This window comes from Parasteatoda tepidariorum, chromosome 4 (assembly GCF_043381705.1).
Source record: "Parasteatoda tepidariorum isolate YZ-2023 chromosome 4, CAS_Ptep_4.0, whole genome shotgun sequence".
Classification (NCBI taxonomy): Eukaryota; Metazoa; Arthropoda; class Arachnida; order Araneae; family Theridiidae; genus Parasteatoda; species Parasteatoda tepidariorum.
Genome location: NC_092207.1, coordinates 96,740,343 through 96,758,815, shown reverse-complemented (window position 1 = coordinate 96,758,815; position 18,473 = coordinate 96,740,343). Strand labels below are relative to the sequence as shown.

Genomic DNA, 18,473 nt, shown 5'->3' with positions numbered 1-18,473 from the left:
CAGAAATGTGGAGTTTCGAGGGGATTTAAGATTAAAATGGATAAATTTTGAACCCAATATATCGAACCTTGCGAAAAAACACCAGGCACACCCATCTCATAGATTAAGAAGCAATATATCTGTAGTTACTTAACTAATTATTTCTGTTTTTTTACATTTACTTATTATTTAATAAATATTAAAGTATTTAAATTTCAACATTAATATATTTGACATAAAACTATTGTTACACAATGTACTATTACTTTAATAAATGTTTAAAATTATAAAATAAATATACAAACATAGTATCTAATAGAGTTTTATTTAAATTAATAGAAAATTACTTTTATGAGGGTCGATGGAGATTTCGAAAAAATTATATAGGGGTCGATGATCAAAAAAGTTTGGCGGCCCATGCTTTAGAGGATAGAGCGTTCGCCTTCCAATGAGGTGTACCGGGTTCGAATCTCATAGATGGCTGATCGATGCAAATTCCGTATCCGTCTTGCACCGATCACAGTGCTGACGTGAAATATCCTTTGTGATAGACGGATAGTGGACTAGAGTGCCTTTGCTGTCAGGCTAACCATGGGATGTTCTCGTGGTCTTCCTCTCCATGTAGCGAAAATGCGGGATAGTGCCTCAAAAAGTCCTCCATGATGGCAAATTTCTTCCGATATTTGATCTAGGAGTTCCCTTGCTTTCTGAATTGAGTTCAAAATTACAAGGTTGCGAAGTTGAACATTAGCTGTCGTAAACCCGAAAATTGGGTCGGCCGTTCAACGACGGTTTTAAAATAAAATAAAAAAATAACTGAAAACTAAAGCTGCAAGGACTCAGGTGACTGAGAGCTCGGCTGACAATGAGGTAACCTGGTTTCGAAACCCGGCGTTGATGATAATGCGAATTATGCTTTTGGCTCACATTCACAGCAATGCTGACATGGTTATTTCATTGAGTTTCTTTTTGCTAAAATAAGGAAGTTTTTTATTGTTAAAATAACGGAGTTTGGTTGTTAAAATAACAGTACTTATCTGTTTAAAAATCAAGGGAAATAAATTTTATACTGGCACTCCAGCTGGCATACATAGTAAATTCAATAGATTATTTTGCAGTATGTTAATAAGATATTTCAGACGCTAATTAAAAAATATTTTCAGAAAATAAATTGATTGATTTCATGCAACATTGTGGTAAAAAATCAATGAATTGCTCGAAAACTAAAAAATCTTTTTTAGCACCAATTTATAATTTTATTAATGCACTTTGAATGGAAAAGTCTTAAAATTCAAATATCTTTGTTAAAAGTTTCAGTTGACTAGGCAGAATCGAAGACAATTATCTTTGATGTGATTTTGAAATCTTCGAGAAAAACTCCCAGATAGATAAAGTTTCACAGACTCACGGAAATCGATTTTCATGATGATATTTTGCGTGCATTTCTTTAAAGTCAAGGAATCTGTGAAGAAATCAGATTTTCTTGGATAAGCGGACCTCAAGTTTCTTTGATATTTTTCATTGATATCTTTAACAGTTTTACTTTTTAAGATGCAGACAGATTTATCAGGCTTTGTTTCTTATGATTGAAGAATAAGATGATTCAAAATTAACTGGACTTGAAAAGATAAATTTCAATGTTCAGAATAACATTTGAGAACAGTAGTAGTACTTTATATACGTCGCACTAGAGCTGCACAATGTTGATGATTGGTGATGAACATTTCTGAGGATGATCCATCATCACAATTTTTATCCACTTCAGACATAATGAATCCTCTACTTTAGCATCCAGGACGAAAATGCTAAGTTGCGCATTTTGCGGTAAAACAGTTTAACGAGGACCGATACCGAACACCATCGGTTCTTCCGCAGGCTGATCAACATGATCTCCCACCGACTCACTGACCACTACTTGACCAACACTCAACAATTTTCAGTCAGAAATCAATTTCCAACTAAGAAGAAAATCAATAAATAGTGTTTATTGACCTTTCTTATAAATTGAACAAACAAATTTAAAAAAAGTCGGAATAAAACAGTATTTTTGAATTTCACATTTTTTTTTTTTTTTTTTACAGATTAATGGAATGTCGATGATATTTATGAATTGTAAATGATGTGTCATTGCATTAATTCTATTTTCAATGAGTAAAACATATTAAATATTAAATTTGAATGAATATATTTTAAGAAAAGTTTCGATTACCCACTCTATACTTATATGATTTAATTTCACCCTTAACGATTCGGAATTATTTCAAGTTATTGTTTGTAATGGTTAATTATATTGATTTTTCATAGCTGAATTAATAATATTTGAATTAATTGCAACCATGGTAATAATAAGTTTTATAAAACAATAATAAGGAATTTAGACATCATATGTGTTCGATTGGATCCAGTAAGTAAAAGTGCATGGCTGTTTATAATGCGAAATTGAACCTTTGAGGGTTAATAAGTCCGTTGAATTATAAATACAAAGGTTCATTTTATATGATGAAAAGGATAAATTTTATAAAACAAAAACTATTAAAAGGTTACTAAACCGTAAGAATTAAATGACAATGTCTTATACTGTTTAAGGAATAACTAAAATGAACGGCAAAATTGTGAAATTCTTAACATTTTATACCATAAAAAAGAAAACAAATGCTGAACAGTAGGTTTGTTCATAAATTTGTTTTTTCAATTTTAAAGTGAAAGCCATTTTATTTTTGTATTTCAAATATCGTTTGGTTTGATACACATACAAAAATTAACTTTAAGTATAATTGATTTCGACAAATTAATCAATATGTTGTTCATGCCACCATTTCTTAACATTAAATTAATTCATATTTATTTGGACTCTATAAGATGTTGAGAGAATTTTTGTGACACATTCATAACACTTTTTAATAGTGTGAGACTAAAAGGCTGCTGGATCTCCAAACGCGGTTTCTTGTGGTATAAGACCAACTCATTGGCCACCATACAGTCTAGCCAGCTTATGTCATAGTTCTAGTTTCGATCTTTTAGTTCTTATTCTAATTTCGAAATTCTAGTTATCATTCTCTCACAATGCATTGCGATGAGGCCCTAAGTTAAAGAAACATTTCGTCATATATTTTGAGAGTTCACATCTCATCGCAAATCACGTGATTTTGTGACGAAATGACTCACAAAATTAGCAAAATACAGCTGAGGGATGGCAGAATCTTTAAATAGGGAGAGTTTTATTTGTGAGAGCTTGTTTATATTCTAAAAATCCAATTCTTTATAATATCAACAAACGTGAACTCGGAGCACCCCGGTGATTTTTAAATCTTTTAATTTCGTTTCGTATCTTAGTATCTTTTAGTATAACTGCATTGTGAGCAATTTTGTTCAGATGTGTTTAACATGACTTCAGTTATCTGCAACAAGTAAGCAGCCAGAAGAATGTGCCGAAATGAATAGTGTCGTATATCTGAAAATTAAGTTTTTAATTATTACTAAGTGATACTAGAGAAGAGTAAAATAAATTTTAGGTGCTTCATGGTTCTTAAAAACTTGTGTCTTTCTATAATTCAAAGTTTTTTCACGTTTTTAAAAATTAAACAACATTTCTTATTTTTCATGCTGGTTAATAAACATTTGCTTGAGTTTTAATAAAGAATTTTTAACATAATGAATATGTCTAATTTTTAGATGGAAAAAGATGTGGAAATACATTATCCCAACATTGAACACCCCAACGGATTGCAAACTTCAATTTTAGGACTATTGTTCATGGTCAAACCCAACCATCTGTTTCAAGGAGGAGCTATTACGCTAAGATGCATCGCAACATTTTCTCAGACATATTCAACTTCCAGTGAAGAGTTGATTGTTGGTGAAAAATATAGTGGAATTTCAGCCGCTATGAATACCTTAAGTATGTAATCATAATTATTTAACGACGAGAATAATGCACTATATCTTTTTTATGATTCGAACTCTAAAAATTATATATTTTCAAAAATAAAATGATTTTTTTTTAAAAAAAATGCAAGTTTGAGGTATAATTTTCTGGTCAAGAGAAATATTTTATAGATTAATCTTTAATATCTTCAAGTACTTAGGCTCTAAATTAACATATTGGTTGAAATAACGCCAGAGATTCGAAATAGAGTCACAGCCTCTTAAATATGTTTCTTTGTACGACAAAAATAGTCGAAATTTAATTTCTTCAGTAGAAAAATCAAATTAACTTCTTACCGAACTTAAATCAGATCCATCCTTATACACCGAAGAGCCATTACATTATGACCACCCTCCATCTATAACAATGGGCTCGCCCAGGTTTTCATGGTTTCTCGCCCAGGAACAATGTTTTCATGGGGCACATTAGGACCCATAAATCTCATAGAACAATCCCTGACGTCTGTAAGCTACTTGAACATAGTTGCAGACCAGGTTCACCCATCCATGGCAACAGTGTTTCCTGCAGGGGATGGTGTTTACCAACTGGATAATGCACCATAAGGGTCGTAACGGTCGAATTGTCATGGATTGGTTCGAGGAACATTCCAGTGACTTTCAAGTCATGTCTTGGCCCCCAAATTCACCTGACCTTAATCCAATAGAGCATTTGTGGTCCTACTTGGAAAACCAAAATCGTGCTGTCACTCTACCCCCATGCAATGTGAGGGAATTACAGGACCAGTTTTTGAGCGTTTGGTACTAGATACCTCAGACTACCAATCAGCACCTTGTGGAAACAATGCCACGGCGGGCGTTAGCAGTTTTGGGGGCTAAGGGTGGTCCTACATGTTATTAGCAGGGTGGTCATAATGTAATGGCTCTTCGGTGTATATGCCTATGAAACATAAACAATGATCGAGAAATATAAAATGAACTGTTGCTATATTTGGAAGGAAAATATTGAAAAGTATTTTTCAGGAATGAATAACTGTGACAGTTATTGGAGCAGAAAAACAGATTCGGAAATCTCTTAGATGTTTAAAGAGCCAGACATCATTAAATGTATTACTGTAAACAGGGTTAAACTGGCAGAAAAGAATAAGATTGGATACAGGCGAAGTACTAAAAAAGACTTTTTGCTCGGAGAAAAAAAATTCTTGTAAAATTACATTGCTTGATGGTAATGATATTTCTGGCAAGAAAAAAACATAATTAAGAGTAATAAAACCAAAATATATGGTATCTGAACCATTCATTTGATAATCTGTCGTTCACACAGCAGCGGTTTACCGGATTTTCCAATTTTCCAAACGATAGTTCTTATTACGACACATTGAGTAAAAAAATAAAGAATTGGAAAGTTATTTTCACCGAATAATGGCTTTCATGCCATACATTAGGCATCATGATAAATTTATTAAATTTTACCACATTTACTAAATTTTGTCACCCATTACAAAACCATATTTGGTTATTAATTTAAGTCAATAATATTCACTTCTGTAAAAACTATCAAGCTTTATAGTGTTCTCATAGATCCAGAGATTATTACCATATTCTAATAGTTTTGATCTTACTGTTTCCTCAGTGCGGTGAAACCCTCTGGTACCCATAAGAGGAGATAACCAAAAAAAAAAAGGACCTTATAAATATTAGAATAACAAACTGGAAAATCTTAGTTACGAACAGTATGGCACAGAATGTAATTTTGTAGAAGGTCAAGCTCAAGCCAAGTCTGTTGCTCAATGAAGAAGAACAGGGAAAAATATTTTTCTGGTAAAAAAAAAATATCCGAAAAAGGCACATAATATTTAAAGCTATATTCAAAAATCATCGAAACTTTCCGATGAAAGATTTTATTATGTTTTACATACGACTTACAGTATAAAAAGATAAAATTAAATAAAACATTTTTCCTGTGAGCAAAAGATAATATAGTTCTTTTTAATAATTTTTCAATAAGAAAATAATGTCGTATTTTGCGTTTTTTCTCTTCGAAATTGGGTAATTTCTGTTCACTTTCTTTAAATAAAAAAATAAAAACATTAATGTTTTTCGGTTTATTTTATCTTCTTGCCAAGTTACGACAAAACTGTTCTGAAGTTCTTTTTTAAAGCAGTATTTTTTATGCATACTTTTCCGGCATTACAATAAAATTTTTTTTTTTTGAAAAAGATTTGAAAATATCAAATTATGCTATGAAACATTTATGCAATATCCTTAATTCTTTCACAAAATATTTGAAATGAGACGCAAAGTATAAGAGTAATATAAAATGTACACTCTGAAATTTAAATGCCATGTCGAAACTTAGTTTTTGTATTAATTTTTTTTACTATCCAATAGCAGTCAAATTATTTCAATTTATTATAGCGGTCAATTTATTATCCAATATTGTCAAATAACTATCAAAAAAATATCAAGTGTGCAATTTTTAAATCAATAAATTCAATTTGATGCAGTTGCTTCGTATTGTAATTTTAATTTTTCTAAATAAGAAATAATTTTAGCTAAAATAAATTTAAGCCACACGAGGTTACATTATATAACTCCACAGTACAATCACATAGTTACGGATAAAAGAATGGTTGACTGTTGGTTAAAATAATAAACTATTAAGATCACTTTTTAATTTCTAATCACTAGAAGTAATACTTTTTTATTTAATTGAAAGAAAAATTTGCAATCAAAATTCCTTGCATTACTGCGAACTAATTATGTTTTCTCTAAGAGACACTATTTGGCATATTTGGAAGCACTTGAAATAATTTTTTTTTAGATTTTCAGTTGACCTATTTAACTTTTACGCACCCAAAATAGATTTTAAAAAATTCTTTCGAAGGAAATAATTGCTCTGTTACCAATATTGCTTATAAGAATTTTATATTGATTACTTATCTTACTACCTCAAATGAACTAATTTTCTATCTTTTCCTTTTTTTCATCATTTATGTTACATTTTTTCCTTTCCTTTATAAAAATAAAATCAATTTTTTATAAAACTAGTACTTACTTATTATAAGGTGAATATTTTAGTTTATTAGCTAAGGAAAGACAAAAATATATGTTTACTATTCATCTCGATAAATCAAAAGCAAGGAAAAAAAACTATTACTTTTATTAAGGGAACTCTTACGTACCAGACTAGTAAATAATGTTAATGGCTTATACAAGACGTCTCACATTTATTATTCCGTACATTTGCAAAACCAGTTGATTTATAGAATTTTTTCATCAAAGGTTTTTTTTCTTCATCTATTCATAGGTAAAAAGTCAATATAGTAATATTGCACTGGTATTCATTACCGAAAAGATTTGCTTTTTTTATTAATAGCATTGAATCAAATTGAATNTCAATGCCACTGCGGGCGTTAGCAGTTTTGGGGGCTAAGGGTGGTCCTACATGTTATTAGCAGGGTGGTCATAATGTAATGGCTCTTCGGTGTATATGCCTATGAAACATAAACAATGATCGAGAAATATAAAATGAACTGTTGCTATATTTGGAAGGAAAATATTGAAAAGTATTTTTCAGGAATGAATAACTGTGACAGTTATTGGAGCAGAAAAACAGATTCGGAAATCTCTTAGATGTTTAAAGAGCCAGACATCATTAAATGTATTACTGTACACAGGGTTAAACTGGCAGAAAAGAATAAGATTGGATACAGGCGAAGTACTAAAAAAGACTTTTTGCTCGGAGATAAAAAATTCTTGTAAAATTACATTGCTTGATGGTAATGATATTTCTGGCAAAAAAAAAACAAACATAATTAAGAGTAATAAAACCAAAATATATGGTATTTGAACCATTCATTTGATAATCTTCCATTCACACTGCAACGGTTTACCGGATTTTCCAATTTTCCAAATGATAGTTCTTATTACGACATATTGAGTAAAAAAATAAAGAATTGGAAAGTTATTTTCACCGAATAATGGCTTTCATGCCATACATTAGGCATCATGATAAATTTACTAAATTTTGTCACCCATTACAAAACCATATTTGGTTATTAATTTAAGCCAATAATATTCGCTTCTGTAAAAACTATCAAGCTTTATAGTGTTCTCATAGATCCAGAGATTATTACCATATTCTAATAGTTTTGATCTTACTGTTTCCTAAGTGCGGTGAAACACTCTGGTACCCGTAAGAGGAGATAACCAAATCTTAAGAGTACTGACTGCCTTGGAAAAGACCTTATAAATATTAGAACAACAAACTGGAAAATCTTAGTTACGAACAGTATGGCACAGAATGTAATTTTGTAGAAGGTCAAGCCCAAGCCAAGTCTGTTGCTCAATGAAGAAGAACAGGGAAAAATATTTTTCTGGTAAAAAAAAATATCCGAAAATAGCACATAATATTTAAAGCTATATTCAAGAATCATCGAAACTTTCTGATGAAAGATTTTATTATGTTTTACATGCAACTTATAATATAAAAAAAATTGAATAAAATTTTTTTCCTGAGAACAAAAGTTTATATAATTTTTTTTTAAATAATTTTTTGTTAAAAAAATAATGTCGTATTTTGCGTTTTTTCTCTTCGAAATTGTGTAATTTCTGTTCACTTTCTTTAAATGAAAAAATAGAAACATTACTGTTTCTGTTAATTTTATCCTCTAGTAAAATTACGACAGAACTGTTTTGAAGTTCTTTTTTAAAGCAGTATTTCTTATGCATACTTTTCCGGCATTACAATGACTTTTTTTCTTTGAAAAAGATTAGAAAATATCAAATTATGCTATGAAATATTTATGCAATATCCTTCATTATTACACAAAATATTTAATATAAGATGCTGCAAAGTATAAGAATAATATAAAATGCGCACTCTGAAATTTAAATGCCATGTCAAAACTTAGAGTTTTTTTATTAATTTTTTTTTTATTATCCAATAGCAGTTTCATAGCGTTGTTAAATTTTGTCAAATAGCTATAAAAAAATATCAAGTGTGCGTAAGTGTGCAGTTATTAAATCAATAAATTCAATTTGATGCAGTTGCTTAGTAATGTAATTTTAATTTTTCTAAATAAGAAATAATTTTAGCTATAAAAAATCTTTTGCTAAAATAAATTAAAACCACATGAGATTAAATTATGTAACTCCACAGTACATTCACATAGTTATAGATAAAAGGACGGTTGGCTGTTGTTTAAAATAATAAACTATTAAGATCATTTTGTAATTTCTAACCACAAGAAGTAATATTTTTTTATTTAATTGGAAGAAAATTTTGCAATCAAAATTCATTGCTTTACTGTGAACTAATTATGTTTTCTCTAAGAGACATTATTTGGCTTATTTGGAAGAACTTTAAATAATTTTTTTTAGATTTTCAGTTGACTTATTTCACTTTTATGCACCCAAAACAGATTTTAAAAAAATTCTTTCGAAGAAAATAATTGCTCAGTTACCAACATTGCTTATAAGAATTTTATATTGATTATTTATCTTACTACTTTAAATGAACTAATTTTCTATCTTTTTCTTTTTTTCATCTTTTATGTTACATTGTTTCCTTTCTTTTATAAAAATAAAATCAATTTCTTATAAAACTAGTATTTACTTATTATGAGGTGAATATTTTAGTTTATTAGCTAAGAAAAGACAAAAATATATGTTTACTATTCATCTCAATAAATCAAAAGCAAGGAAAAAAACTATTACTTTTATTAAGGGAACTCTTACGTACCAGACTAGTAAATAATGTTAATGGCTGATACAAGACGTCTCACATTTATTATTCCGTACATTTGCAAAACCAGTTGATTTATAGAATTTTTTCATCAAAGGTTTTTTTTTTTCATCTATTCATAGGTAAAAAGTCAATATAGTAATATTGCACTGGTATTCATTACCGAAAAGATTTGCTTTTTTTTTGCTTTTTTTATTTATAGCATTGAATCAAATTGAATAGAGTTGTATTAGAATAAAATATTCATTTATGGAAATGTGTAATGAGTTTTGCATTAAATGAGCAGTTAAGAACTTGTTATTTTTTCGAAATATCTTCCTCGATAATATTGTTTTTTTAATTTAATTAGACTCTATACGTGTATACGATTTTTAATTTCAACTACGTTACACGTTTCGTCAAATGGAGTGAGGCAGATTTCAAGTAAGAAACAAATTAATAAAATATTTACAAAAGAACTTCAATTTAAGCAATTTCTGGAGATACTTATTTATGATCAAGCCATAATAGAGTGAGAAAAATATCTTATTTCTGAAAAGTAAATATACTGACAAATATTTACTCGTGTCTTTTTAATGCTTAGATAAATTATTTAAAGGTTTGATACATGATATTTTTATATTATCTGTAAACTGGGAATACTAGCATCAGCTTGAAGAGCTCACCAACCCCAGAAACTTCTTTTTCAGTTCCTTTCGGTTTGCTACGCAATGCGAGCTCGCCTTACTTTTGCAATGGATACTATTGTATTTCAGGCCAGTTTTGAGTTATTTTTGAAATAAAATTATAAAAATATGAAAAATATATTGTGAGACCTTTCATTCATGTACTTTTCGGTATTATGTACGATATGTTCGGTAGAAAAAGTCTACTATTATTGTACCTATAATAGTATATTAGATACCAATTCTTATAGTACCTATTACAATTACAAACTAAGTATCACTGGCTTCAATAACAGTTAAGTGACTTTTTTTAACCGTTTCCTAAACGGATTGTAGCTGCATTTCGTTTGTATAAGAACCAAGGAAAAAGCTAATGAAGGAAAAAAAAGTATTAAAAAATATTGTTTCAAATCTGATTAGCAATGAAACAGAGTAAAAAAACCAAGGTAAAAGTGAGCTATTTTGAAAAATTACATGCGCAATTGCAATTTTTTTGTAAAAATGAAATTTTCCTAAATAATGAATTAAAGGAAATCACCAAAAAAAGTAATGAACTAAAGGTTCTTTTATAGTAATTGAAAATAGAAGTCTAAAGAACAATCACTTGCATTTAAGTAAGATGTCGCTGTTCTTTTATAAAGTAAATGTTGATATTTAGTAGATGCCATTTTAAATTAAATGTTTGTGTTTTTTTTTCATGCTTATAACTACTAATTCACTTGATATTTCAGTTTTTTGTTCCTTGTTGCCAACGCGGAAAGTTTTCTTACATATTTATACATTTATTTACTTATTTATTTGTTTTTAATTTCTGGAGTTTTAAATTTTTTGATCTGATTTCAAAAGTTCCATTTTCTAGACTAAAGTAAAATTATGCGTTGAACAGTAATTATTAATGCTCAACAATATAAAACCATACCCAGAGCAGATTTTCTATACCGGTTTGTAATGCCGTCACAGCCGCCTTTTATTTCTCAAAATGATTGCTCTTTTTTTAATATTCTTATTAGTTTTTCAGGATTAGTTTTTTTTATTTTTTTCAAATATCTTTTTTAAAAAGAATGCTTTTGAACCTTTTTGTTTTATTTAATTTGCATTTAATATGAGTATTGCATTTAATATGATTATTTCTTATTTTCTCAAAATTATCTTATTCAAATTATGAATGATAAAGAGATCTCAAACCCGTTATTTTCTAGATTAAAGTGCTATTAATTATGTGTTGAACAGTAATTAGTATTACTGTTCATCAGTACAAAACCATAGTCATAGCCGTTTTTCATACTGGTTTGTAATACCGTCGCAGCAGCATTTCATTTCTTAAAATAATTGCACTTTTTTTAGCATTCTTCTTCTTATTGATTACTTTTCATTTTTTACCCATTGTTTAAATAGGTGTTGTTTTGGGTTTGACGGCGTGCGCACCTTACTTGAACGTCATCACACTTTTCATCTGTGTTCAAGAGTAATAGTAAACAGTGCGCATGCGTCGTCATTGCATGGGTTGCTATGGCGACAGGGCTGCTGCTTGATAGTTTTTTTATAATACATTTTTTCACTTTTAATTTCGTTATGCATTAAGTTGGTGAGTTTGTTTTTGAGATAATGGACCAGAGAGATCCCATTAATACCTTTTGAGTTGTGAATAAAAGAGAATTTCATCATTTGAACGATAACTGGACAAACAAGCATTCGCCAATGGGTAACCTGTGATCGCCCTTCGTCGATCAAAATTTTTTAATGTGTTTAGCTTTTTTAATTTTTTTTTTTTTTAAACAATATTTTTTAATTTTCTTGTTTTAATTTTATTTGCATTTAAATTGAATATTTTTTATTATTTCTAATTCGCTGAATTTATCTTATTTAGATTGTGAATGTTATTAAAATAGCAGACTGTCCAATAACTTTTATAGACAAAATTATCTATCTTGAATACATGTCTTACTTTACAAATTTACTTCAGCTGTTGTTGCCAAGGATGGACCACTGATCACTGGAGGTGAGACACAATACAGAGTCGGAGAATTTCTAAATCTAAATTGTTCGTCTACAAAATCTAAACCAGTTCCAACACTGAATTGGTATCTAAACGATCGATTAGTAAGTTAAAATCATTTTCTTTCCTTCATGAAATTATATTTTTTAAATGCATTTCTTAGGTGTCAATATTTTCTTAAAATACAGTAACCTTTTTACCTGGTCCTTAATATCTACAACAATTGTGTCATAGAAACGTGTTTAGTTATATTTTAGAAACAAGCTCGTATATTTGTCCTCTATGCTTTTCTTATCTTTAATAAAAATGAATAAATAAGGAAAAAGAGATAGAGTAGCACTGGTTGGCTTCTTTGGTCATCAATTTTCAAAAACAGTTGAAGAATTCCTCAAAAGATAAATTTTCAGGAATTATAAAACAATGTTTCCTGATGCAAGCCAGGTTATTTTAATTGAAGTTTTCGCACAATCATCTACTAATTTTTATTTTCAGATTGTGTAGCGTTATTGCTAAAAGCTACGGTTATTTTAAAACCGTTTATTTGCATTTTTTTCAGTTATCAGTACTACCGATTGATGAATTTGGCGTCAAACATTGAATTTTGGTGAAGATAAATAGCTGGCTTCCTAAGTAAAACACAACGAGACATTCATTTATCCCATTTCTCATTGTTTTAACTGCTTATTCAAATTTTAATTAACTTTTTAATTATTCTTGAGGCACTCTTTATCATTAGGATGAAAAACAATTTGAAGAAAATTCTATTTATTTTACATCTGTTACATGTGTACCTAATATAATTTCCTTGAGGTAATTTAAATACCAAAAAGCTATATGAGCTCCTTAGACGTAATTGAATTATTTTAATTGAATTAAGTTCAAATAGTACTTTTTATACACTATAGCATCTGTCTTTTTAAAGCTATTTTAACAAGCAGTTTATCGGTAGTAATGTGTTTTTGAATGTATTATGAGACTTCAGCTTTAGTTTCAATTATAAATACTTTATCTTTTATTCCATTATTGTACATTTTATTCGAAAACATATAGAGGATTTATAAGAGTTCATAAGATCCTTAAAAAATTTAAAAAATGCTGTTAGTATTTTTATAAAGAAGTTTCAAGATTTTTTTTTATTAGCTTTCAATTTAAAAAGAGGTACTTCAAGTATAGTGGCTACAGATATCTTCATTTAGAAATATTTAGCTTACAGGAGAATACAAAAGAGTTAAAATGCACCTCGTTTTCTGACTTTTGTTACCACTTTTTAATTTTTTTAAGCACCGCACGAACCCTGTCTGATTTTAGAAAGAGGTTTCAATTACGACACCAAAAGTACACTTGACTATATACAAACCCCTGCCTCTTTTAAAACTATTTTAACTACATAATAATGTGTATGTATTGTGAAAGTTAAGTTTTTATTTTTATTACAAATTCTGCATCTTACATTCCACTACTGTTTCTATTATTGGAACATCGAAAAGAAATCTGTATCTGTTTCTCAAGCAACGCTTAAAATAAGACACGGAAAATACACTTGACTCTTAACTATCACTTAATACTTAGTATTTTAAAATTTCAGCAGTAAGTTTCAGGAAAATACATCGAAAACTTTAATATTTTTCTCTCGAAGTTTACGAATAAAGCAAACTTTCTTATATTATACTGGAAAAATTTAAAAGTCAATATTTATTTTGTAAACACAAAGCAACTTAACTCCTTGTTTTGTTTACTCATTAGTTAAAACAATTTCGCTAAAAGGATTTTTACATTAATAAACAATTTTATTTGTCTTGCAGTCTTTAACTAAAAAAAAATGACGTCTCAAAACTAATCAATTTATACAAAGACTCATATATGTACTTATTTTCAGTAAAAATGTGCAACTTGTTTTATGAGATGAATTCTTATAGAAAAATTAATTATTGGATTTTTTTTTTTAAATATCATTTTATACCCGATGTCGGGAGGAATAATTCTCTCAAAAATAATAAAAAAATGCCAAATGAAATCTACTAATGCCAAAGAAAATAATCAGTTCTTTTTCTTTTTTTTTGCAATAACTGATTCATTATGTAATGGACATGTTTATAAATTGATGCTAAGCTTGAATATTGGAAAATATGAAGAGAATTATTTGAAAAATGATGTGTTTTAAATTTTATTTATTATAAGGGTGTTTTATTATCCCGCCGGAGCAGAAAATTTACCAGTGTCCCTTTTATATATAGATTCTAATTGCAAGAAAAATATATTTTGCTATTTTTTAATTATAAAAAAGCAGTATAATAGTTACTAAAAATATTAGTTAGATTCTCGAATTATATTTGTTTTAAAGAAAGTAGTTTGTAAAGCAAATTTTTCACTCATATTCAAAAATTTATCAAAAATTGATTTTTTAAATTAGTGATATCTCAATGATGAATGACTGATTCTTTTAGACCAAAATAGCTTCAAATTAGTGCAAATTTGAAAATTTACTGTTTGGAAGGGTCTTGTTTAGAAAATTTTACTTTTAACACTAAAAAGGGACACCGGAGAACGATGCTGTATTTCATAACCAAATATTTTTAAAATGCTAAATATAATATTTTGACCTAAATTGATACAAAATAATGAAAGATGCATGAAAAATATGTTTAACGAAAATTCTGCGCCAAGTATCTTTTTATTAGCAGATCTAACAGCTAAAAGCCTTATGAAATCTTCAAAATATTTATTAGATTTGATCAATCTTTAATTTTCAGATCTTAAACAGTTTAGTGTGTTTTTGAAGGTATTCTTTAAAAACTTTCGGCTATAACACAACACCTTCTACGATATTGAAGGTTGTTATCTATAACAAATTTAAGAAGGTCCTTGACTGAAAAACAGCAGGCCAGCCATAATATAGGACTATTAATGATTGTATTATTTATTTTCGAAAATGAAAAGGAGTTTTGCAATTTATTTTATGTAACAAAAATGACTTACATTACTGCAGCAATAACTATGGGCTGTACTTCAAGTNTTTGATCCATCCTTAATTATCAGATCCTAAATAGTTTAGTGTGTTTTTGAAGGTATTCTTTAAAAACTTTCGGCTATAACACAACACCTTCTACGATATTGAAGGTTGTTATCTATAACAAATTTAAGAAGGTCCTTAACTGAGAAACAGCAGGCCCACCATAATATAGGACTATTTATGATTGTATTATTTATTTTCGAAAATGAAAAGTAGTTTTGCAATTTATTTTATGTAACAAAAACGACTTACATTACTGCAGCAATAACTATGGGCTGTGCTTCAAGTTTTGAAAAAATAAAATAACGCTTCCATATGAATTCAATAATAATAAATATTTTTTTTAAAAATAACTATAGTCTTAAAAGATCACCTTTACGAAAATATTATTGTTTATTATATCAAAACTGATTCACACAGCAATGAAAAATGCAAAATAAAATTTAATTAGCATAGATTCGGAATAATACTATCTCTATAGTCATATTTTCGATACGAGTCTTTATTTATAGTTAGGACATTTGATTTTACAAGCGTCGTTGAGCAGACAATCTAGTTTTGGGTTTACGACTTTTCAACTCCGCAGCCTTGTAATTTTGAGCCCTATCTAGCAGACAAGGGAGTTCCTGGATAGAATATTAGAAAAAATTCGCCTTCGTTGAGGACTAATTGATGGAACTAACCCGCATTTGAGTTACATGGTTAAGAAAAACCCATAAAATTTTCCACATTTAGCATGATGGCAAGGGGAATCTAACTCATAATCCATTTACTACTGAAAATGTTTTACGTCAGCACTACTGTCGGTGCTGAGCTGGGTGAAGAATTCATATCGACCAGCCATCGCTTGGATTCTAACCCAGTTCACCTCATTTGGAGGCAAACGCTCAGTCCCCTGAGCCATCACGGTTCATAGAGAGCATATCGGAAATTCTAGTTTTATGCTAATTAACCTCCAGAAAATTTTGAAAGGTGTTAAACCCTATTAATAAAAGATATCTAAATGAAAAGGTCTGTATAAAGCTTGCATGTATGATCTTTAATTATGAAATATGATACTAAATATGAAAACGAAGTGAAAGTGCTAAAATAATGATAAAAAGGTATGGAGTGAAAATGTGTGCCTTGAAACTTTTTTGTGTTTTAAAATTTCAGCAATCTATAAAATAATTAAACATTTCTTAACATTGAATAAATAAAATATTTATTTGAAACGACTTTTAATGTTTCTTGAATCATATTTGAAATGGAAATATTTTCAGGTGCAATGTTTCATTACACATTTATTTAAATCTCGTTCTAATAAATATATGTAAATGTGCCAAGCCGAATTGATTGAATTCATTTAAAAACCTGTTTAATCACTTAGCTTCAGACATATTAATTTTTAAGATAACTTTTATAATTACATTACCTATTCCCCATATAACTATTATTCTTTGCGTGAAATTGTGTCGAAAGACAGGAAACGATTTGATGTACTCAAAGGCAAATTTTTAGAATTATGTAACCATCAAAACTGAATTTAGGGTGCACAAGTAATTGCCTCAACTCCTTAAAAATTATCTAAATCGAGCAACTTGCATTGGAGTTAATGAAGGGAGAGACCCAATTATTAATTATTAAAAGTACCATTTCAAAATTAATCACCCCTTGGTGTCCCCGACGCTTCAACAATAATTTCAAAAGCGATCATAAATCTCACAGTTTTCTCTTCAATACCTCATTTCCAATTGGAGATAATCGATTATTGTCTCTCTCATTCACAGATTACAAATGAATCTGTGGTCCACTATCCACCACTGATTCACGAGGACGGAGAGGGGAGGTCGGTTCTCGGCCTCCGCCTACGAGTTCAGCGGAGTCACTTGGACGAGAATGAGGAGGTGAGGTTGAAATGCACCTCCACAATGTCACGAGTGATAAATGTGCGGAGCGACGAAAGGACATTTGGAGGGAACCACCGGAATTCCGGTCTTCAGGTGGCGGAAAACTATGGAAAGGGTAACTACATCAGCTTCCATTGATCCATCCTCCCCCCTCTAATTGGTTTCCTGCCAACTCCTTCCTTTAGTTCGGAGGTGTTGGCAACCTACATCTTTGTTGATTTTTGTTTAAAACAAATGTTTTGAAGAATGAACGTTTTTAATGCACATTTAAACTTCAGTACTTTGTGAATAACTTTCTTCACAAATTATCATAGCTAATTGTGCTGAGCAGTGGTTTCCAATTTCTTACGGCTACGGAACACTAAATGATCGAGCCTATTTTGACGGAATCTCAAACATATGAATAAAATTTATTAGCAGCCATTAGCATATCGACCGAAAAAATAAAAACACTGCCAATTATTTTGATAATATTTAATGAGAAAAATGAGTTTTTTTTTTTCATTCCATTTTTATCAATACAATTCCTAAAATAACAGGTTTTATGTCAAGCAGTTGAATTCGCAGCCCTGGAGTGCTGTCTAGTCTAGTTCAGAATTTCTTCAAGATGCATTTATTATCTAAAAATAAATAAAATAAGCTGAATTATTGCTTTCGATAAAGAACTCTTTTAAGCGTTGAGAATAGTTATTAGTGAAACATGATTCATTATTCTTAAATTTCGTCATTTTATTTTGATTGAAAAGTTCGACGAGATTGCGTATTTTTATAAAAAAAAAATTTCGATGGCATTTTACTTGAACAATTTCATAAAAAATAACTAAACTATCAAAAAAATTATGATTGATTTTGTTTGAAATATAATTACAAGCTTCAATAACTACTGATTTAAAAAATTAAATCTCTCGGAAGCTTGCGATACTTCCACGAAACCTCATGGCTTCGCTGAGCACCATTTAGGAACTACTGACGTATACATCACATTTGCACATGCTATCTCACATTGACTTAAATTTTACAGTTTTTTGATGCATTTATGTTTAATTACTCCGTCACAAAACAAATTAGTTTATTCTATCATACTGACTAAAAGTATGCAGTCATGACCTTAATTACATAACTTTTACTAAGTTCTGTCTTTTTTTTCCGATACAAATAATAGATTGTATCATGTGGACGAACAAGATGGGATACACAATTTTTTCATATTTAACCAACATTTTATATTATTATCTTAGCATATGGTAACTTAGTAACTTCCAAATTCCAAATATATATATATATATATATATATGTTTATTTA

At 29.2% G+C, this 18,473-nt stretch overlaps 1 protein-coding gene across 2 annotated transcripts in view; it reads left to right on the top strand.

Moving 5' to 3' along the window:
* LOC107452009 (muscle M-line assembly protein unc-89) overlaps positions 1-18,473 on the top strand; it is a 231,071-nt gene that overhangs the window by 205,441 nt on the left and 7,157 nt on the right. For both annotated transcript variants that reach the window (XM_016068280.3, XM_071180218.1), the window contains exons 5-7: positions 3,652-3,877; positions 12,239-12,375; positions 17,051-17,285. In XM_016068280.3, the coding sequence (XP_015923766.1) occupies positions 3,652-3,877; positions 12,239-12,375; positions 17,051-17,285 (598 nt within the window). The remainder of the gene's footprint in view (positions 1-3,651; positions 3,878-12,238; positions 12,376-17,050; positions 17,286-18,473) is intronic.